The sequence below is a fragment of the Aythya ferina genome, assembly GCF_964211825.1.
Source record: "Aythya ferina genome assembly, chromosome: 4".
NCBI lineage: Eukaryota > Metazoa > Chordata > Aves > Anseriformes > Anatidae > Aythya > Aythya ferina.
Window position 1 is genome coordinate 15,884,614 of NC_140300.1, and position 23,658 is coordinate 15,908,271.

Below are 23,658 nucleotides of genomic sequence, written 5' to 3' on the forward strand. Positions count from 1 at the left end.
CTTCCTTACCTCAAGCCAAAAAAGCAGGGACGTGCTTTCCTGAAGGAAGGCCCAGCTGTATTGGTCTTCTTGGCCTTGTTCCTTACTCCAAGGCAGATTTTGGGTCAGTGAGCTACATTCTCTGTACTTCGTTTCAAGAATTTCTTAAGCGGAAACAGTCTTCTGTGTCCCACTGCGGGAAAAAGTGCTGCTGTGAAGCTTAATTGAGATTTATTATTTTCAAGATTATTGGCTGAAATGTGAAAGCATGGTATTGTATTTGTACAGGGATTTATTGCACATTTCAGAAAGCAGAAAGGCTTGAGTGAAAGCTATTATGGATTTTGGGGTATGTTTTAATATGCGTATCACTTTCAGGCAGACAAGCTTTTAAGTAGTGCTGGTTGTTTGCTAGGGAAATTGCCTAGGGGGAACTACAGTATATTTCCTAATTAATTACTTCAGATTAAAGGTATCTTTAAATGCTACTGCATTGAAGGGCAAGTTATATCGGTGCTTTCAACTTACAACCTAGGAATTACTGATTGAATTTGTTTTAATTAGAAAAAGTCAGCTAGAACTGAGGAGCTGTCCCACATCATTTTAAAGATTCTTGTGGATTGCAGTGCCCTGGAAATTGCTATGATTTGCCTTAGAAATGTGCTGGTTTTTTTTGGTGTGTGTTGTTTTAGTGTTTTTTATTTATTTATTTTAAAGAAATTATTCAACTTTATTATTTTTTCATTAGATGTTATTGACAAAAGTGGGTTCTTTACACTAAGTTAGCACCACATACAATACATTCGTTGCACAGGAAACCTGTCAGGGTGAAATATGTTTCTGATTCTTTGTGGTCTGCTCATATTCCACTGAGAGCAGAGGCTCAGAGACTTAACTCCTTGCCTGAAGTATTTTATTTCAATATTCATCAAAAAGTATAACATCCAAATCTTTGAAATCTCACTGGAAGTGCAAATGTAAAGATTATTGAAGTGCAATGGAAATCAAGCATAGGTTGTGCCTTTCATCTCTCCTTCACAGCACTACATCTAGGATTTCATATCAAGATAGTGACTTTGTAAGTGGAGCTGATATTGAATCTTAATTTGCCTGCTGCGGGTCTTGAAAAAAGTGACTTTTGATTATCTATAATCAAAGCCTCAGGGTCCCAAAGCAAAAACCATTAAGTGATATTTATGGCTATTAGCACCTCAGTAAAAAAAAGTGACAACCTCTACAGACTATGAAAGAGATCTGTTTCCTAAGAGTATTCAACAGCTTAAATAAAATCCATTAGAATTTAAATCCTTTTAAAGTCTAGCCCAGACACAGTGCAGTTGGCCATGCCACTACATGGGAAGTGTCCAAAGTTCACGCTGACAAAGACAACTAAATGAAAGATTTGCTTTGTCAACCATAAGGTACATTAATAGGAGCATCGCATGGAAGGGAAATAATTATTCAGTTGTTTTTGTTACCAGTGAAGCCTCATTAGGAGAACTGCCTTCACTTTGGGGGACAACACTTCAAAGACGCAGAAAAATTACAACAGTCAAGATGATCAAGAACAGGCAATACCAGCCTTCCACTAAAATTGTTATTTTTGTCAATTCCACTAAAATGTTGCTATGAAGAAAGTGATTCACTGTGCTCCTTATCTTCTAGGGTTAGGCAAAAAGGAAATTAGCATGTTGCAGGCTTCCTCTACTTTTGTTCTTAACATGTAGCCATCAAATAAAAGATAGTTTAAACTGATGATCCAATATCCTAGTGGCAAGTGAGGTTTTACTCAAGTGAGGTCCAGGAAATGACAAGTGACTCACATGAAAACTAAGTTTCAGAGTCACCACTACTAGGAAAAACAGAAGGAATCAGTGAATTTCATCTCTGTGTGACAGAAGGGCTCCTACCCAGGAGATGGGGTTATCCTTTGGGCACCCAAGCGTCAAAGGTGGACGGTGTTGGTGTTAAGGAGGAAGATATCCACATATACTGCCTCAGCTGTGTGCTGCTCCCTGTCTCCAAGCAGGTGAAGGATGGGGACAGAGAAGCAGTTGCCACCCTCATCCCATGTTGAAGGTCACTACGGGACATGACCTAGCCCTGCTGATTTTGACAGGAATTTGCTTTCTCATATCTCATCACTGGACATCGGGACACCACAAGACACTTCAGGGGTTTATCTAATTTCTTTCCACATGGTACAACTTTGCACAATGAATCATGAGAGATTCTTACCAGATTCATATTGACCCTCTTTGTGGGCACATCAAGCAGGCTAAACACTGCAGTACACACCAGCCATTCTTCCAAACATACCAGCAGTTTCATGGGGACTCGTAGGGATCCTGCCACATCAGTACGAGATGTTTTCATTCATCTTAGATCCAATCCTGGGCACGGAAACAAACAAAAATCCCCCCAAGAAGCAGCTAACAGAGTCATTAGGCACTGGGATTTAGAAGAGCAATCTTTTGAGCAGGGAGAAAGGAAACGATAGATCAAACCAACTACAGTCATCCAGAATTTTTCTAGGCAAGTAATCAGATTAGGTTTTGTTCTTTCTAGTACTTGAAAAGTAACACGGTGAATGGAAAACCATAAATTTGTCAAATCATTTCAAATCAGTGCATTTCCCTTCAACAGTGCAATACACCGTAGGGTAAGAAGCAGCACATGCCACACACGTTGACTTTCATGAGGTTTTTGATGCTCTTTTACCACAACAAAAGTAAGATTCTCAGGAAGTCTGGTCATGGCCTATTGCCATTCAGTATTTTTAACCAGTAGTAGTATGCTGGTGCCAGAAAAACTAAAGGAAGGGATAAAGGACTGGAATTCAAAGCAAACTTAACAAAGTACAAAGAGATGGTAGGGAAAAAAAATACCCTGAAGCAGCTCTAACACAGGATTTTACATTTTGGCATCACTACACAACACTGCAAGCCCAAGTTTGGGAACAACTTAAGCAGTTCCATAAAAAGTACATAGATCTTGCAGTGCATTCAGATTCTCCTAGGTCCAAAGCAGCACGCTGTCTGTTTTCATGAAGTAAATCCCATCCCAGGATTCAGTAACCAAAAGCTGGCTGATGAAATCCTCTGGCTCAACTCGGCCCCACGAGAAGGCACCAGCTGGAGCTCTGTGCCCAGCTTCTGCCTCAGGACGAGCACGGGACAAGCAGACCACAAAGAGGAGCTGAACCCATTTGGATTGTTCAGCAAAGGAGCCTGAAGGGAAACATCAAGAGTCTCAGCTGCCAAGGATGGAAGAGAAAACGAGAGAGGGGGGAAGAGATTAAATTCACTCTCTATGCCTGCAACATACAAAAAATAGGGGATTTAAATTTCAGTAAGGAAGATTTACTTCACACAGCAGAAAGCTTTCTACAGGTAATATCACCACTTACCAGTGTACATATTTACTGTTCAAGAAGGTTGTGGAATCCGCCATTTAAGACTGAGGAAAATGTCAAGCAAACATCTATCAGGAGGTACATGAATTGAGCTCTGTGTTAGACAGACCTGAGCTAGAATAAAGACCCCTATGCAGCTTTTGATTCAATGAAGAAGGCTTGATTTACAGGGTTAAAAAATAAAATAAAATAAAATCTGACCCCCGGTGCTTGATTTTGTGATGAGCCTACACAGAAGAAGGAGGAAGAAAAAACAACAGAATAAAAATGAAGATCCAAATTACGGCATTGCCTCCCAAAGCACAGGCAGCTGCTCTAGTCAGGGCACGAGGCTATCTACTGTAATTCTTTAAAAGCGGTGACTGGTTCATGTTTTAGGGCCAGGCTGGATGGGGCTTTGGGCAACCTGGTCTAGTGGAAGGTGTCCCTGCCCATGGCAGGGGGTGGAACTGGATGGGCTTTAAGGGTCCCTTCCAACAAAACCATTCTGCGTAGGTATGGGCAATGCATTAGGCCAACATACGGCCTACCAAGGTGAGTAGCTTACAAATCTGCAGCAGTGGAAGGGCTGGAGCTGCCATGCTTGTAGGGTAACAGAATCACAGAATTTCTAGGTTGGAAGAGACCTCAAGATCATCAAGTCCAACCTCTGACCTAACACTAACAAGTCCTCCACTAAACCATATCCCTAAGCACTACATCTAAACGTCTTTTAAAGACTTCCAGGGATGGTGACTCCACCACTTCCCTGGGCAGCCTGTTCCAATGCCTCACAACCCTTTCGGTAAAGAAGTTCTTCCTAACATCTAACCTAAAACTCCCCTGGCGCAACTTTAGCCCATTCCCCCTCGTCCTGTCACCAGGAACGTGGGAGAACAGACCAACCCCCACCTCACTACAGCCTCCTTTAAGGTATCTGTAGAGAACAATAAGGTCGCCCCTGAGCCTCCTTTTCTCCAGGCTGAACAAGCCCAGCTCCCTCAGCTGCTCTTCGTAGGACTTGTTCTCCAGGCCCCTCACCAGCTTTGTCGCCCTTCTCTGCACCCGCTCAAGCACCTCGATGTCCTTCTTGTAGCGAGGGGCCCAAAACTGAATGCAGTACTCGAGGTGCGGCCTCACCAGAGCCGAGTACAGGGGGATGATCACCTCCCTAGCCCCGCTGGCCACACTGCTTCTTATGCAAGCCAGGATGCCGTTGGCCTACTACAGATGTGCTACAGACAGTATAAAGCTCAGCATTTGCAGAAGCTATTTTCAAGCATTTGTCTTCCAATGGTCAAAGTTATTCACAAGCCCAATTTGTTTTTAAATTATAAATATACTCCTTGTAGATCGTCAGCAACCATATAAACAACACAAGCTTCAGAAACCTCAGTCTGCCTTGTGCTATCCCAAGGTGGGCAGAAGCAGAAAATCACCAGCAATTTTATCCGTGAATAACATTATCCTGAACAATTTCTCTTCAAGACACCCGGAAAGGCTTTCAAATGCTCCACAATATACTAAACAGATTTAAGAGGTTTCACATGGCTTTTAGGCCACAGCTCCACATTAATTACAGAGTTCTGGTTTATAGTCATTGCAGAATTGTGTTTGAAGGTTACCAGGTGTCCTCATGCTTGCATTATCCAGAAGGGAATTCATAATGCTGATAATTTGATACTTTATCTCACTGCTCACCACAGGCTACTGACTGCTGCTTGGAATTTTATGGCAAACGCAAAGCCAGCAATTGTGTTTAGAGGAAGAAAAGGTTTTTATAATTACTACAAAAACAAGACAAGCAACATTTTTTAACAGTTTAAGAGCCTTTCCCTTCCACAATTAAATTCCTGTGAGAATATTTCCTTCAACAAGACAAGATTTATCCAGTCATCTTTTAAAAAACAACAAAAAAGCTACAGGTTATGGCCTGGATGAACACTAGAATAACCAATGAAAAACCGACATATCCAAAATGACACAAAGGGGAGCAGATTGAAGACCATACTCATTTTCTTGGTCTTTAAACCATAAGGAGAACTTAGAAAGTGTAAGTATAGTGCGAACTAAGTATACTGTGCATTGTCTCTTACTAACAGGTCTTGTTAGCAAGGCTTCCTACTCTCAGGAGCTGCTCACACCAGAGATAAAGCAGAGGTTACCTTGCTCCTTACAGTGGTTATTTGAAACTGTGTAGTCTTTTTTTTTATTTTTTAGGATTTGCAGTTTTGTTGGGATATCAAAGAGCTCAGCACAACATACTGTCCTCAGGCACACTGGGACAAAAACCTACATTAAAATTCACATAGTCCAATTGCAGTGATGTTTCATAAATTAGCCATATCACTTAAATAGCAATAAATAATCAAAAGCTTCAGAATAAAAGCTGAAACCTACTTCACATAGTTTTTCCTGATTATTACTTTTTCCTATTTAAGACCCATGAAGCAGAGTCATTTTGTGAAATTGACTTACCTGCTATTGTTCCTAGAAAGAATCACTGATTAAATATACTCCAGAGCTTTGCTCCTTGCTTTTAAGAAATGAATGCTTGACATGAAAACTGGCTAGAGAATTGTACTGGGTCTGTCTGGGATGTTAACTTTCCCTGCAGCAGCCCATACAGTGCTGTGCTCTGCACTTGTAGCTGGAACAGCAGTGCCTAGCACAGTAAAACCACCACAAGAACTTATTCCTGCCTGTGTGGAGGCAGGACAGAATGTGGTCACTAAATGGCAGAGCAGGCAGCATGAACCACTGCTACACAATTAGCTCTCCCTGTCCAACATCACAGTCATCTTAAGTGACTAAAGACAACTCAAATTTAGTGATCAGCCTAACAGGTGGGTGCTCTGGTACTGTATTAAGGACGTTGTCTTGAATCAGTAGCTAGTGCCAAGATCTGTCACTGCAAGATTCGTTTTCATTGCAGATATGCCTTGCAGGTGTGCAAAGCGCAGAGTGTAACTGACCTGGAAACAAGGTCCCATGGCTTCGAGGTTAGTTATTTGCACAGGATACCTCAAGAACTGTTTCTAGAAGAGATGAGTTTAGCGAAACTCCTGGTGCCCTGGGTATAGAAGGAAGTTGGCTGATGGCTACATTACTAACTTTGACAGAAACATCAAGTTCAAATCAACTCTGCAGGCAAACCCTGGACTGACAGTCCTGACACCAGGACCGTACTTGCTAGCACCAGTTCAAGCACCCTCCTGCTCTGACTTTGTATGCTGAGCTGAAGAATGTGCTGCCCAATGCTGCATTTCATTGCCCCACTTCTCCGTAAGAGACATCACTTCCCAAGACTTATTTCAACCTATTTTAATTACCTATTTTTAACTGTCAGCATCAAATAAGATCTAGTAACTTGTGAGCTACCTTGGTATTTATTTTCAAATGGAGCAGAGGATATAAGCACCTGACAGGACTGGACATCACAGAAAGGTACCCTTTAGGAAATTCAAAGTAGCCAACAGACGTGCTAACTTCATCACTACTTCTGACCAACAAACTAAGTATAGATGATAATCCAACATAAAATCTGTTTTTTTTCTTTGAACACCAAAAATTGCTCTATGAAAATATACTTTTCTTATAACACTGCTCTCATATCAACAATTTGAGATAATCAGTGATATAAAACCATGAAATTAATAAATGCACCATAATACCGTATTTGCCTATTAAGACAAGGTTTGTTTAGCAGACAGCTTACAGATGTGGATCAGTCACCTTAAAAGATGAGAAGCCCAGGAAGTGATACTGCAACCCAGCTGTTTGTACTCCCAAAACAAAAAACTCCTCTCCCTACCCTGGATGGGATGCACGACACTCTCCAGAGGTAGGCTGTAAGACAGAGTTGCCTGCAATTAAGAGTGAAGCCTTGGCTCTGCTTGACAGCTTTACTCCACTACAGAGGAGTAGAGGATGGAAGAAATAAACTACACAGCTTTAAATGGTAGCTGTGAAATATAGGTGGGAAGACGATTTTGCAGTAAGCACATATTTAATGCTGGATTAATTTCGTTGCAAACATGTCAATAGGTAGTGTTTTGGCAGAACCGAGAAATACTTTCAAAAGCTGTGGTTGTTTTATATTTTTTTTTCTGTTATTAGAGTTGCAAGCTTGCTAAAGAACATTCTTTAGCTCTTTGTTTAGTATTTTATTATCTTTATTTAGTATTATACATTCACAACCCAGGGTCTTCTATCGGCAGTGTCTTTTCTACAGCACAGTAACAAATGCTGAAGTCCTGAAAAATCCCCCCCAAAACTAGTTAGGCTCAGCCTCAATTGTCATGGCAGATAAAAGATACTGCTTTCTTAGAGAGAAAAAGACAACAGTGATGCATTAGGCATTTCTGAGAGCCTCTGAAGCCTAAGCATCTCATGCCATTACATGCAGGAACGTTTTCTTGAGATAGGCACGGTCCCATTGCACTGCTTTCAGTGTTTATGCTACAGTCCCTCTCACACAAAACTATTTGCTTCCTCGGGGTCAGTGAAAGTAGCACAGCCCAGATGCCTGAGATGAAGCAGATAGTCTGAAGCGCTATGAGAACACATTGTTTAGCAGTTGTGAAGAGCCCTTCTGAACCCATGATTACCCAACTCTGACACAGCTGTACAACTCCCAGCTTATTCACAACGGAGTAACCCAATTGGTAAGACAAAGTGTTGCAATGTTTCAGTTTCACAGTTTGACTACATTTGCACTAAAACTAAGTTGTACTCAGTCTCAATTACAACCACTGAAGATTCATAACTGTACCCCAAGAGCTCAGCTGAGCTGCAATAGCAGCCGCAACCAAACAAATTCTGACTTTATCAAGTCACCTGAAGAAGTGTGGTGAAAACTAACTTTTTAATAAATAGTCAGAATATACAAAGTTTCATACACACACACAAAAAAAAAAACACCGAGTTGGAAAGTTTCAAACTCTCAATGAAGATGCAAGCACTTGTGAAAACAACATGCTTGTGACTACTGTAAAACTACTTTGCTTGAGGGGAAATTCTGCTTGGCTGCGGAACATCTGAAAGGCTTCAAAAGATTAATGAAATAATCCTATGGAAAACTGTTGTTACTTAATGCTCCCATAATGAATAATCCTCATTATGAATATACATTGCATTCAGTGCGTGCTTTTGGAATTAATTTGGCAACTGTGACTTTTGTTGAAGTATCACTGCTTGCATCAGAACTGTCCAGACTTTAATTGTGGAGGGATTTATGAATTGGAGAGCTCCATTTATTCACTGCTTAACCTTTGATGCTCTTACTTCCCTGTTAATACTGAGCTTTTCAAGTAAAGCTGAAGAAATGAAGAACTGTATCTACAGGCTAAAAACCTGGTCTTGGTGTTTTGCTCCCCCCACCCTCCCCAACAAACCCCCTTCAGTTCTGAGAGGACCAGCTAGGGTCAGAGACGAAGCTGCAGGCTTCCGTTGAAAAGGTTGAGCTAGATATTCAAGAGGTCCCTGTTAATCACAAGTGAGAACATGAGAACAATTAGGAACAATTAGAGCACTTGGAGAAAGAGAAAACAATGAAATTTCATGCCCAGTTGGGCCCCCACCAAACCTTCGGAGTTTAACAGAAAGCGTTGCATTTGCAATGCCCCCTGCTCAAGTATTCCTCTGAGGTATTTTGATCTGTAAGTGAACAAAATCAGTGTCAAGCTTACACAACAAATGGAGATGTAACTGCTGTACCAAAAGCCATCCATACTGCTTTGGATCCTGTTACCATAATTAAACTGTAAAAACGAGGCAACGAAGGCTCCCATACTAACAAAGAAGTGTTGACACTGTACTTTTTAAACAAATATTACAAAATTGAATTTTATTGAGTTTCACACAAGATGCACTTATAAAATTGATACAGAATGACATTCAACAGAAAAAAATGAAAGCAATTCCAAGCTTCCTTTAGCAATTGCTAAATAATTCAAAAATAAGATACACCAAATTGACAGATAATCTGAATTCCAATGTGTGAACATCTCCAATTAGTAGAAAATACATCAAATATTAAAGAATTTCAGATGTTTCCCCAGCACAAATCCTCTTCCTTTACTCTCATCCCTGAACGGTAACCACAGATTTTGGCCATTACTCCAGCCCCCCTGACTGGGAGAGGAGAGGCTGACAGACTGCAGCAAGAAGTTCCCACCAGAGCAGACCACGCTAACGCATACTGCAAAGCCACCTCATTACCAAGCCTGCTCAGATACCTCATAATTCTGTGCAATTGGCTCCAATTGCTAAACTAGCACAGTCCTGCAAGTTTCAGGGATTAACACATACATTAAACTCACATTTTATATCCGTAAACCAAATAAACTCCAGCTTTCCCACTCTGACAAACTGTGAAATAGCAAAAAGTAAATTTGTCATCATTTGTTCAGCACTGAAGCACTGGTATGATGCTTTTCCTTAGAAAGTGAAACTGGTGCTTACTTAAGTATCTGAAAGGCATTAGAAGTTAATGCTGTGTTTTAACAACAATACATGAAGAATTTATCATCAACTGAAGGGTCTCTTTGGAGGCCTCAGTTTTGATCTGAAATTTATTTCATTCTCGACTTCAGGACTCCAAACCATCTTTCATCAATTCTCCTCCAACTGCTGCTCACACCAGAAAGAAGTAAGATGCATTGTAATGCTTAAATGCACTTTATAGATGGAGTGCATCTACTTATGTCTGGCTAAAACCAATCAACTGAAATGGATAATTCTGATTTGATTGTCAGTAAGAGCTTTTACAGGTGTATTTTCTGGCAAGTTAATACACATATGTCATTCTTGCCAGAGTGAAATCCCAAAATGCAGTGTATTATTCTGTTACATTAATGCTATACATACGGTTCCAATGCAACATTTCCGCTTGCTGCAATTCACACTGCCTTTCCTCAACATATAGGTTTACTCCCTCTTATTTTTTCATACAAGACAAAATCCTCAGCTTTATAAAATTATTTTATAAATAATCTGCCTTGCAGGACACATAGCTGAACACAATGAATGATATATTTCTTATTTGCCCAGTTAAGCAGGACCTTCGTTGTATTTTGTGATCTTTCCTTGGTGTTCAGTATTTAGATAAAATAGTATGCAGTAAATATTTCATTTAGAGGCAATTTTTTATTCTGATTAGCTCAGATACATCTTGAAAAGATTTTTCTGTTGACAAGAGTAACTATCCTGACTTGCTGTTTTATGTACCAATGCTTTATGTGTTTGTTGAAATAAGCACAAGTTTTGAGATCTCTTTGCAGATGTTTAATAAAACAAGATAACTTGAAAGGCAAGCTTCCTGTCATGTTGTCATACATTTCCAGGAATATCCTTACACTGGAGGAACCTTCTTAAAAGTAGCATGTTCTGGAAGCGTGGTTTCATAATGCAGAACAGGATTATGCTTTTTTTCCCAGTCTATTTTCCAGAAAAGTGATACTGCAGCTCTGCCACCAGGCTAGAGGCTCACGATCCACCACATTTTCCAAGAGGCAAGTTACAGATCGCTTACTTGACCTGACCAGATACCAAGCCAAGTTACTTGTAGAAAGAAATTAATATTTTTGCCATTAATAATTTAAGTTTTTAAATAAATATTTATGTGCCTTTTTGGCAACTGTCCATTCTGGTAGCATCTGCTGTCCCAACAGCTCAGTATCCTTAGCACATTGATTAAAAAGATCTTAGTCAATTCTGTTTCCACAAATAGTGAACCTGTCTATCTCCAACAAGTCTTTCTTTGAAGACCTGTGTTTCAATTCTGAACTGTCTTGGCTTATATCTTTTTCTTCTCCATCAGGAGTGGTCAGAAATTGATCGGAATTGCTTGTTACAAGTAAAGACGGCATATTGTCCTTCTGATGCACGGGTTGATTGGTAACTGATGTAGATCCATTTTCATCTGTGGAAATTCCTGTTGGGAGAGGAGACAGTTGCAAAGATAACCATGAATTTAACACAGACATCCTGATGCATTCTTAACATGTAGATTCTGCCAAAGCCGTCCTGAAAAAGAGCAATGCATCAAAGCAGCAGAAGCAACAGAAGAATGCTTTGTGAAAGCCCGGTAATGTAACTACCAAGCCATTACCTCTTTAGTTTTAAGATGCAACATCCTTTTTAGTCATTCTGCTTTTCTGATTTGGTCAAGGATTAAAAAAAAAGAATTCTAAAGAAGTTCAGATAGATAGTAAGAGCATAAGTAGCTGTTTTGCTGAATCCTTTTGTGTTGTAATAAGTAGCCCAAAGCTGGACTCTGCATTCTTTTGTAGAGTCCATTTTTGTTGGCTTAGACAAGAAGATATTTGACAATTCTTGTGTGAGACACACAAGTTTTTTCTACTGAAATAAATCAAAGGAATTTCTGTAGGAGGAGTTAGATGTGCTTAATCCTCTACATATGTACAGCAAACCTCATTTCTCTAGGGATAGCTAATAAATGGTTCACGCAGTGCTACGCACTTTAATAGCACTGGGTCCTTTCTTCAGTGGAACTGAACATTGGCTCCAAAGAGTTCTGGTAACAAATGAGATATTAAGGAGCAGTATTGATGTGTTGTTTCCACATTTTGTTAAAGCATTTTAAAAATACATTAAAATGCACAGGCAAGTAACAAGAAAGTCAAATTTTCTTATTTACTCACTCCTCTTAAAAAGGAATTATTGTTTCTAGAGGAACCTGAAGAAATCTGACTAGTGTCGAGAGTTTTACAGAATGATTCAAGCAAACAGTATTTGACAGAATGGCAGCACTACACAAATTATTCACTCCAAATTATTACTACAAGAACTTTCTTCTGTATGGGCTCTTCACAGTATACCATCTCCCGTTCGAAGGTAAATGGATTACTCCTCACAGTATTATGCAAGTCAAAGGTACTAAACTTGCATCAAAAAAGGAAGTAATTCTAACTGTAGAGCTTTGTTACAGAGGTAATCATTTTGCTCTAACAGCTTCCACAGAAAACTGATCAGGCTACAAATGATTACCAGTAACTAGAACCTCCATTCTTCATGAGAAAGTATTTCATTCCTCAATATTTTAAACTGTTTCTGTGGAAGAGGTAGGAATTCTTGTAAGAAAATAAGTTGACTTACATTATAAGCTGATAGAAAGCAGACCAGATTAATTCCCTTACTCTCATTCTAGTAAGAGATGAGTAGAGAGTTTGTACAGAAAGAACTTGCTAAGTGAGGCACAGGGATCAATGAATATTGCAGAGCCCAGTAGTAATATACACACTGAAAAGCTGGGGAAGGTGAAATCATTCTTTCACGCAACTGAGGTTTCTATTACATACAGAGATGTGAGAAGGTATAAAAAAAACCTCACAAACTGTTGAAAACTGAGCTTCCTCATTACTAATGGAAGTTAAGAATATTCTGAATAAAATCAACAAAAGATTTTGGCTTGCCACTTTTTAATTACCAATTTTCTGGTTTAGGAAAACACAGTGTACGCCGACTGACTTGGTGAAACTGCTGCTGCTTCAGCTGGAAACAGTCTTCAGGATTTATTTATTGTAAGTTTAAGGGTCAGTCTAAGTATGGCTTATTAAACCTTATACACAAGTGTAGTATTAGAATATTTAATTAAAACATTAGCATCAATATGGTAAGAGTTCTCTAGTGGAACACAAAAGGCATTCAGACCAATTCACATTACATTCTTTCATAATGAAACTAAAGCAACTCTATGAATTTAAGCTATTTAAAAATAAACATCTGCACCACATTTCAGCCTGATGTGATTTGACACAGCTGAAAAGCAGGGATTTATGACTAACACTGACAGATTCTTAACTCTACTACTGCTGGCAAGACACTGACAACTAATAAGCACCTTACATTTCAAGCTGTTCAAGTCTTTGGCAAGCAACAGAGTGAACACAAAAGCCTCACTGTTAAGTTGTCTAGGGCTCTCATTGAACTCTTTGCGGAGGAAGATACACAATCCAGCTCAGCTGACTGAAACAATGAAGGTTTCTGTTTCCTCCTATAACTCGTCACAGGAATATCATATAATGCCTCAGTCCAATTATACATTAACTATTAATGCTGAGCACCTATACAAGGAAGCCACACTGCACAGACTTGAAACAAAGTAGGTAGAGACAAGCTGAAATTCCTATTTAGATTTCAGAAAGCTTTTTCATTTGTGTGCTCATTTCAATTATAAATAATTATGCCTATTTTTTGTGCCATGTTTTACATTAATTTACGCAACAAATGGATGAAAGGCTTCCTTATTTAACTTCACCACTACCAGAGATGATGTATCAATATTTACTTGCGTAGTATTGACATTTCTATCACCTCCATATACCAGGGTAGGATTTCATTAGAGAGAAGAGTGAGCATTTTTCATTTATGGAAGAGTATTTAAGAGTATTTATTATTTATTAAAAGATGATGCATGAACTAAAAGCAGTAAATTCTATTTACTGACTTGTATTCACAACTGTGATACTGTACAATTAAGGTCTAGCAACAGGGCTACTGTGTGGTAAATAATGTCATACATCTGTTTCAATATTAAATTTAGTCTGAAAGCAATTTTTATTACAGCTGAAAATAGAGTGAGACAGTTAGGCTTACCATGGGTAGATTTAAACATGCTTTGCGATTTGCCAGCTGACTTCCCTGGGGTGGCAGTTGGGACAGGATTGAATAATTTCTCCTCCATTTTTGCCTCCTTTACATATTGACACGATTTCCCCAGCAATACAATACTGTTAAGAACTTTTAGGGATATTAACCTGCATAAATAAAAGGATTTATTTACATATTTGCATTACCAAGCATTAATATTAAAATAATTGCATATGATTACTGCTGTCTTGGAACAATTAGCTAAGAAATTAAAACCATTCAATAGCAAAAAGTAATTTCCTTTTCTTAACAATTTGTTTCAGGTTCAGTGCTTAAAACCCTTCCCCCCACCGTCTCCAGAAGGCATCTAGAGGAAAACACCAAGTTTAATGAAATGACAAGGACAGTTACACCGTCATTTAATACATCAAATATTTAAACAAAGAATTAAAGAGGGCCCTCAACAGAGCAAGCCCAAATTAAATGCATTACTGTTAAATCTGTAGCCTTAAGTGTGCTCAGATGAGGATTGGTAGTGGACTTTAAAACCTAAGAACACACACATATATAGCTTCGTGAAATTAGACTGATCAAACAACGTCCTTTTTGGTATCACAACAGACAGTCCATTAAATTCAACAAAACCAAGGGGGAGCACTGCAGTATCATCATAGTACAGTGCAGTTGATGGCAGATTCCTTTTCTGTTTTCACTAACTTGCAGCACAAACTTCAGCAAATCTGTGAAGTCCCTTGCACCTGTTATCCCTGGAGAACAGGGAGTCTTATCTACCATCAAGTGCTTATAGATTTTACAAAGCTTGTTTGAACTGTAAATCTAAGTTCCATTACTAGTATTACACAACATGCAGGCCAACGTCCACTCCAGAGGTGAAACCAGCAGCAGAGTAACAATGAAGTAGCCATCTATCCCCTGTAGGATCAATTATAAATACCCTCTACATAAATCAACCTACGTAACAAAAGCAAATCAAATGCAGATGCACTTTATTCTCCACTCTCTGAAAACCTGTTTATTTTGGACATTGCTAACAGACTAAAAGGAAGACCTGAGGATAAGTGGCCATTCAGAAATTAAAATCCATGGAGCAGTCTGACTGCTGAATCGCAGTGGCCCCCAAGGACACCTGAGCAGCAACTTCACTCTCTCTGACTGCATTAACATAATCACAACTCAAACAGAAAAACAAAATACATCACATTTTAAAGCCAATTTTATGGAATACATTTATTTTTAGAAGATATTTAGAGAAATGGAAGAAAGAACAGAGCAGACCAGACTACCTTCATCATCCAGAAGTACATTTTGGTATCCAAGCAACCACAGAGATTATTTTATAAAAGTTAAAAGCCATGACTCTACAATTTTATTAGAAACAAAGCCAGTCCCAATAACCTAAGAGTTGAAAAAAAATGTTAAGAAGTTTTTCCTACATGTTTTTTTTAATGTAATACATACTGTAAACACCTGTCTCAGAATGAAAGCATAATCTAAGTCTAATTTAATAACATCAAAAATTGAGAAAGATATAAATCAACATTTCAATGCTTCAAGTTCTCCTGGAAAATTATGCAAGAGTTTCTAGCAATTCTTTCATTCCTTTCTGTCAGTCCACCCCAGTCTCAAAGTTCTAACCACCAAGGAAGTTTAAAACTATTCAAAGTCCTTGAAAAATAAAACTCAAGTTTCCTATGCTGGATAAGACTCGGTAATGTGGTAACTTAAAGAATCACAGTTGTTAAATACCAACTCAAAGCAACATCCTCTGCATTGTAGTCTCAATCCTTTGCCAATCTAGCTCTTTCAGATTTGATCACGGAGTTTCTCACAGACCTACACTATGCTAACCTGATGCAGAACTGAAATTTATGTTCACAACTCCAATTACTCAAAAGGTGCAAGAGCTCCAAACATGAGATCATGACAGAAGCTAGAATTTGTTCTCACTTTTCAGTAAGGAAAAATTACAAAATTTATTCTTGTAACCTAGAAGTTTTAACTTTCAAACTCCAGGCTTGAACACAGCCCAAGAAAATCTTTTTGGTCCAAAGCTCTAAAGAAAGCCCTCATTGTTGCCTATTTCCCCATTCTACAATTCTCCCCTATTCCAGCAAATGTGCTTGTCCTTGACTGCACACTACAGCTTCCCCATAGACTAGCAACTATGCCTTCAAAGAGCAGCGTTTTATCCTGCATGTTAATCACGTTACTTCTTCCTGCCCTCCATCCTCCAAGCCACAGAGACTGAGAAAATTCTACAACTGCAGTAGCAGAATGGAGATGTAGGGAAAACTTACACATATGGAGGAAAAAAGACATAACACACTGAGCAGTATGAAGGTGCTGAGCTTGGTATACCACAAGGATGGTCAGGGGCTAGTGCTTTCAATTATAAAGAGCCGGCTTAAAAGGAACATGTCACACTCTGGGGAAAAACTCCAAGCGTGATGCAGAGGAACAGCTAACATTTTAACATTTGGCCTATTTAGCTTATAGTCCTAGCTATCCTGCATTAAAGAGTCTCTATGCTGATTACTACCTTTTTTGCAGATCACAGAGTAGATCTAATAGTCACATAAAATGATGGGTAATGATCTCATTCTTTTCCTAAATTATTGTAAAACAGCAAACTCCTCTCTTCCAGCATCCCTGAAGAACTTGTGCCCCAGATCTAAAAATTCTTCCACTTTCCAAGCTTTGATGCCTTCTATTGCAGTCACAACTGGGTGGGACACTGGAACAGATATTCCCTCCATGCTATGGGGAAACCTGAAGAGCCACGCTGTAAATTACCATGTGTGTTACTAAAGGGTATCCAAAGTTCCTTTGTGCTGCAGCAATTTAAACCGCTTAATTCTTTATGGTCAATTTTAGGAGGAATTGATTGTTTTAAGATCAATCAGTACTCTGAGACGATAAATGCTCACACAGCTCAGTATGCAACTTTCCTAGAAAACACTCATCATAGTCTACAGCATGTACTTCAAGACAGGCAAACTAGATTGGATTTAAAGCACAACTAAATGTATCTCATCTCATCTCAGACTGACTGGTAAGAAATTAAGGATAACACAAGTGTAAGCTGACGTGGCAGTAAGGGGATACTTGCAGGTCATTGCTTTTAGGAATATTTTGTCCTGTCACAATGTTTTATTACCTAATATTACTTACTGACACCACCTTTCTTGGAAAGGTAAGTATCACATCTTGCATTTATGTATATTCTTTCATAAAACAAACAAACATGTTTTTAACTACCAGAGAATTATAGACTGGCTTAGGTTGGAAGGGACCTTAAGGATCATCTAATTCCAAACCCCCCTGCCATGGGCAAGACAGAATTCATGATCTGCTCAGAGCACTGAACTTGTTTGCTGCTGTTGTGCGTATTGCCTCTTCTGTTCTTTTAAGAAGTTTTACTGCTTTGAATTAAATTTCTCCTTTTATGCTAAGGGATGGCATTTGTCTGTTGTCATAAATTCTTTCCATTACCTTTCCAGAAATTATTTTCACTACTTCAGTTACTTATTGAAGACTATAATCCCCAAATACAGGGACCAATCCAAGCTTTTTCAAATTCAGTTTATAAACAGAAGCATTTTACATTTAATTCTATTCAACATGTATGGTGTTTACATGTACATCCATATGAATCAACAGAAGCTTTTTTCATATCTGATCACATATTGGTAAATATTTTTGTACATTTACTTACCCACAGTAGAACAGCACAACACAGAGATAAGCTAAGACTCCTTGTACTTTTATCGAGCTTGTTACGACTCTGATGAGCTGTTTTAAGGATAAAAGTTAAATAGTTATACCATACGGGACACAATCATTAATCAAATATTCTAACAGACTTTTTATATTGGATAAATACAAGACAAAAGTAGAAACAGTTATGTTAATAGTACTTTGTTTTAACATTCCCCTCGACAGTGCTGACTACTCAAGATTTTGGTTTGAATAGATACTATACCAGTATTTAGTTAAAACTTTGCCAAAGCTATATTCTAGCAATGTTTACCTCAACACAAATTACTATGTAAAATAACAAACCTAAAAACCTCTCCAAAAGTCAAGGGCTAAAAGCTGAATTAACTGGCAAAAAATGCCAACATGGTAAGACAGAACCATAGCATTTCACACTACACAAAACACTCAGTACGAAATTGTCTTGTGGACTAGATAGATGAATCCCAAGTTGCAGTGACAGAAGATCCTGAAATCTGATTTTACTTCAGTATTTCACAGCTAGGGCTCCAACACAGCAGAACTCTTCAGTTTGTAATAAAATCTATTAGTATTAAGGATAATATCTAAGAACACAATTAATTAGAAAACGGCACTTCGATCCAGTTCTCACTGGACGTGCCTTTATTTAGTAAAAGAGATTATTATGGTCATAGCTTTTCTTTATTAAAAATCCTGCAAAACAAACTAGGCTAAGCCTGTCAATAGTATTTCTCCCCCATCCATTACATTTAAAAGTTAATTCACAGTGACAGTCTTCCAGGGCAATTATGAATTAGCATCTTTATTTGCAAAGTGAGTACACGTTCCCAGTGCTATGATAACTACTGCTTGTCTGTGTGTGTGGATGGGGAATGTCACAGCAGCTATTTACAGAAAACATTCTGTAGTAGTTAATTCAGAACAGATAGCATATGGACACAATTCCAATAATGTGATTCGTTTTACAGCAGCATGCCCATGTAACAGGGTCAACTATTTCAGAATTACATATTCAAGGAATCTCAGAAGCACAGTGCCCCTATACAAAAGAAAATTTAGCCATTTAGCCATTACAAGGACAACCACAAGGACTCCTATAAGAACCTAAAAAACCCAGCGCATTACTGCTAACCTTCTGGCAACCAGCTGCTTTGACTATTCTGAATGAATGAACAGGATACTTGCCAAAAGGAATAAATGTTTAGTAAGCACAGATGTAGTTTAATTCCATTGCAACAATCCAAGTGCCCATGAATTCTAAAAAATTAATATATATTAATCTATGAAAAGCTGATAAACACTAACTTATTTGTGAAGTCATAATTAGTATGTGATACAGGTTATACTGAATACTAACTCAATCTTGTAGTATCACTTACTAGAACAGCCAGTGGAAGAGGAATAAAACCCATTCTTCTGGAAACTGAATCACTATAATCTGTATATGCCTAGGAAAAAAAAAGGAAGAATGGAACTATTTATGCAAAGAAATGAGCTTATTTTAGCTTAGCACATCCTCTAGATAAGGACTGATCTGTGCTAAAAACACTACAGTGGTATAAAGTAAATTCGTATTTTGAAATGCAAGCGCAGATAGCTATACTCACTGACAAAAAAAAGTAATACTACCATGACTGGTGAGATCAGCTTCAGTACTCCAGATCAACAGCAACTGGAGTATAATATAAATCTCTTTATCAAAAGCAATTAGGACACTGAATCCAAACACACTGTATTTCATCTGTAGATTATTTTGAGCTTAGGGACATCTTTGTACTAATTTGACTTTGATCCTCTAGTATTATGCAGAAAAACCCACAACAGGGATAAAAATGCAATTATCACACTATCAATTTTAAATCATTCTAAAACCACTTATAATTAGCCTAAGATAACAGTCGCAAAACCATTGCAAAAAACATGTTTACATTTGCACTCCTAAAACACAACTACTCTACATGAAAACATTCGTGGGTTACTGAGAGCCACGCTGAAGTTAGGTGGCATCACATAGGCACTCGTTTTCCACAGAGGATCTTCAGGAGAAGGAATAGAGTATTTGGAACTAATAAGCTGTTTTTCTCTCAACAAATTAATAATAATTAATGGTTTGTGGTAACTGAAGGTAACTTCTTTATTAGGTATAATCAATACATTCCCTAGCAATAGCTATTGGAACATAGCCAAGAACACTACCAAAATTGTTGTAAATATTAACAGAGCACCCATCTAGAGCACTCATGAACAGTTAGAGACTCATTCATGAGAACTGTGCTGTCAATAGCACACCAAAAAACAGTTCTTACAAAAAACACCAGCAGTCTGTGCTCTGTAAATACCCATGCCACAGGAGTAACATGCATGGTACAAATATCCATACACTAGCTAACGAATATTGTATTTTGATCTAACAGTTAAAACAGCACAAAAAGAACAGTCTTTTAAAAGTATCTTAATACATTTCTCAGTTTGATTACTTTCCTATATATCCCCAAAACAAAGTTGTTATAAACCTTCACTGACTGTATTTGGAAGAGACTTCTCAACGTGTTAAATAAAGCCTGAACTGACCCAAACAACCAGATAAAAATAAGTTACAAGGAAATATTCCTGTTATCTCTCATTAAATAAAGCAGAGCACAATTTCAGTGTTGAAGGAGTGGAATTATTCTGTAAGTACTTCTTTTTAAGTATTTGTTCCAATATGCCACTATAACAATTATATTAGTTAATACAAGAATATGCCTTTGTTTTCTGGCTTACATTTTTCTGTCGACTGCTAACAAGGTCAAACGCAAGACTGGCTCTGTACTCACTGTAGACCTGGAAAAAATCCAGCACATCGGATGCATGATTAACGTGTTGACACACTACAAAAGCAACTGAATTAATACAATTTTTCTAAAAATATTATAAACATTTATGTGCAGACTGAAGGAGTCAAACCCAGTTTTCCTGAGGTTCAGCTACACCCTTCAGATGAGTCTGTATCTCTGTAATAACTTATACATACCTACAACAAATAAGACTGCAATGCTTTCAGAATTGAATGAGACTGTAAAGCTTTTATGGAATTTGAAGATAACCAACACCACACAGTAAGAGAAATCACATTTACTTTTCTCCCTAAGAATTATCATTTGTTTTAAACACGTGAAGTATAGTATTGGGATCAAAATAAACAAACGAGCAAGCTTATATACTAAGCAAGTGATCCCATGAAAAAAGAAAATCTTATCAGGAAGATGAACAACGCTTTTCTGGTTCTTTTTCAAACAGCTCTGCCCATTGAGACAGAAAAACAAGGGGAAGTTGCCTGGAAGGGCAACTTGCATAGGAGGTGCTCAAAACTTCTGAAAAGTTTCACCTAGCCACCCCAAGTCATTATAACTTCATACACTGAAAAAACAAACAAAAAAACAAGGGTTGTTAGATGAACTTTGCAAAATTATCACCTGCTACCCTCCACACCCCAAGCTGTTTCAGCACACATCTTTGGCTACCATGACTTCATTATTTCTCTTTCCTGTACTCTATATGAAAGTAGGGCATGCATAAATGCCTCTGGCATAAGGGAGCTTATTAAGTACATTATTGAACTTGTTTCTACACCACACAATGTAGTTACTAGAGATGGAAGTGATAGCACTTCCAAGTTTTGACCTCATTTCCTGAAAAGTGGTTTTAATAGCGAAAAAACGCTAACTCATCTCGTCACAAATTTATCAAGTGCATTTGAATTCACACAATGCACAAGTCAAATGGCCAGCGTATCATGCCACACTACACAAATAATGACCTCATCTACTACTTTAAAAGAAGGACTGCATAATATATGGTCTACGAAATTACAGGAGTGGAAAACTGATGGATAAACTACTTCATATTTGTGCTGCAAAGACAGTAGAAAAGTGCTTCTGATTTCAGATTCCACCTTTAACATGCATGGAAGAATAGAGATTCAAAAGCCTCAAGATCTGTGTTTTGTTTTGTTCCCCCGCACCCCCCCCCCCTTGGGACTTGAATTTTAACTATTTTTAAATAAGAGGTACAAGCTCTGAAAGAAGTTTAATGTTTTACATTCTTGACAATTTATCTAGAGATCACATCACAAAATTATCTGCCAGTTATGTGAATTGTGGTTATTATGTGAACTGTTAACACAATACTTTCAGTAATTCACAGATCTGGAACTACCAATTTAGAAGCAGAGGCGTTTGCTGCATGTTATAAAGATCCTCAGAAATGTATTGTATCAGAAAGTTACCAAGCTTTTCCAAATTATATTTCATACGTGAAAATAACCAATTGTTGCATTTTCTGTACTGAAACAGGATTTCAATATTAAAAAAATAGCAGAATAAACTACAACTTAAAATAGCATTTAGCATTCTAAATAAAATACCTACATCTGCTGTGATGTCATTGAATTTTGTTATAAAGGCATGTTTCACAATATCCACTGCAATTTCTGAAGCAACCACCATGCAAACATCTGGGAATAACACCCAAAGATGATCTGAAGGTTGGGAAGAAACAAGTTAGATCATTTAATTTGACTCTAGTATACAAAATGACAAGACTTTTGTTCAACATTCAAAAATCCTCAAATTTCTGAAGCAGTGTCTGTAACCACCTCTCCACTCATCAATAAAACATGACAAATTAACAATTAACACCACAAATAGGATCAGATTCGAAACCTTTATGCTTTTTAAGCATAAAGGCTTATCTTGACCAGGAAGAGAGTCTTTGCAAATACTGAATACTAGGTTTTAAGTGTATGTATGGAATTGACCAAGTACCTGTAGTTTAACCTCTTAGGTGCTTAAGGTAAAGCTTAGGTAGGCAACTAACACTGAAGCAAAACACATCACGCAGACCTAGACTCATTCAACATTATTTTAATCAAGTTTAAACATTTTTATTAATACGAAGCCTAACTTTTTACCCAACATTTGTTCAATACTCTGTTAAAAATCCTAACTATAATTAATATTGCATTATGAATGGGAATGTTTACAGTAACTATTACTTAACACATGGGAATTTACCATTTTCTATTTTATTTTTCTATAGGTTTTCTCACCTGGATTCCAGGAGAACTGTTCCATATTCCTTAGACATACAATTAGTAGCAGCACATAATTGGTGAACCTCTCTTTTATATCTAGTTAGAAAAAAAAGTAAGATGTCAACTCGAAACAAATGTTTACTGACATAAAACCACAGAACGAGTATTTATCTATCATTTCTTATGTCTTGAATTATACACTCTCTTTCACAAGAAATTTGATCAGGTTTGACTGGGGGAGAAGAGGAAGGAGGGAGATGCTGGAAATTTCACTACAGATAGGATCTCTGCAGCATCCATCCAATGCTGCATGAAATTGGGGTTCCCACTATCAGAATGAACAAAATATTTCATAACTTGCTATCACCTTTTCCAGTATGTTAATAAAATAGTTATCTTTCTTGATAAAGTTCCTGCCTTTCTTGTGGGATCCAAAAAGAAACAGCACCTCCTGGTGCAAAAACGGAGACAGAACAGCTGTCATTTTAAGTTCAAGGCAAATTTCACTTTCTACAGATCTTGGATGTGAAAATTAATATATAGAAGGTCCTGTAGTACAAAAAAAAGGTTTCAAGCAAACTACTACACCTTATTTAGAAGATTTCTTCCTAGACTTTTGTATTGCTGCGTTAGAAGGGAATAGCTGGATACATCAGCTCAGTGATCAAAACTGTAAGAATGAAGAAGCTGTCAGACATGGGGTAGAGTCCTATGACCTGACCTCCCAGACCAGGCAGGGAGACTTTCTACTTCGGTACCTTATTTCCAGAAACAATCCAAACAGACTACTTCAGTAAGCACCACATTTTCTCCTATATTAAAAAACCTTCCTAAAAAT

General features: G+C 37.9%; 1 protein-coding gene across 2 annotated transcripts in view; it reads right to left on the reverse strand.

Moving 5' to 3' along the window:
* Positions 1-9,192: 9,192 nt before the first annotated feature.
* Positions 9,193-23,658, reverse strand: part of TAPT1 (transmembrane anterior posterior transformation 1) — a 38,920-nt gene continuing 24,454 nt past the window's right edge. For both annotated transcript variants that reach the window (XM_084517319.1, XM_084517320.1), the window contains 7 exons: positions 22,836-22,916; positions 22,156-22,265; positions 20,510-20,569; positions 19,126-19,194; positions 17,724-17,800; positions 13,994-14,154; positions 9,193-11,309 (listed from right to left, as the gene is read on the reverse strand). In XM_084517319.1, the coding sequence (XP_084373445.1) occupies positions 11,080-11,309; positions 13,994-14,154; positions 17,724-17,800; positions 19,126-19,194; positions 20,510-20,569; positions 22,156-22,265; positions 22,836-22,916 (788 nt within the window). In that variant the 3' untranslated portion in view covers positions 9,193-11,079. The remainder of the gene's footprint in view (positions 11,310-13,993; positions 14,155-17,723; positions 17,801-19,125; positions 19,195-20,509; positions 20,570-22,155; positions 22,266-22,835; positions 22,917-23,658) is intronic.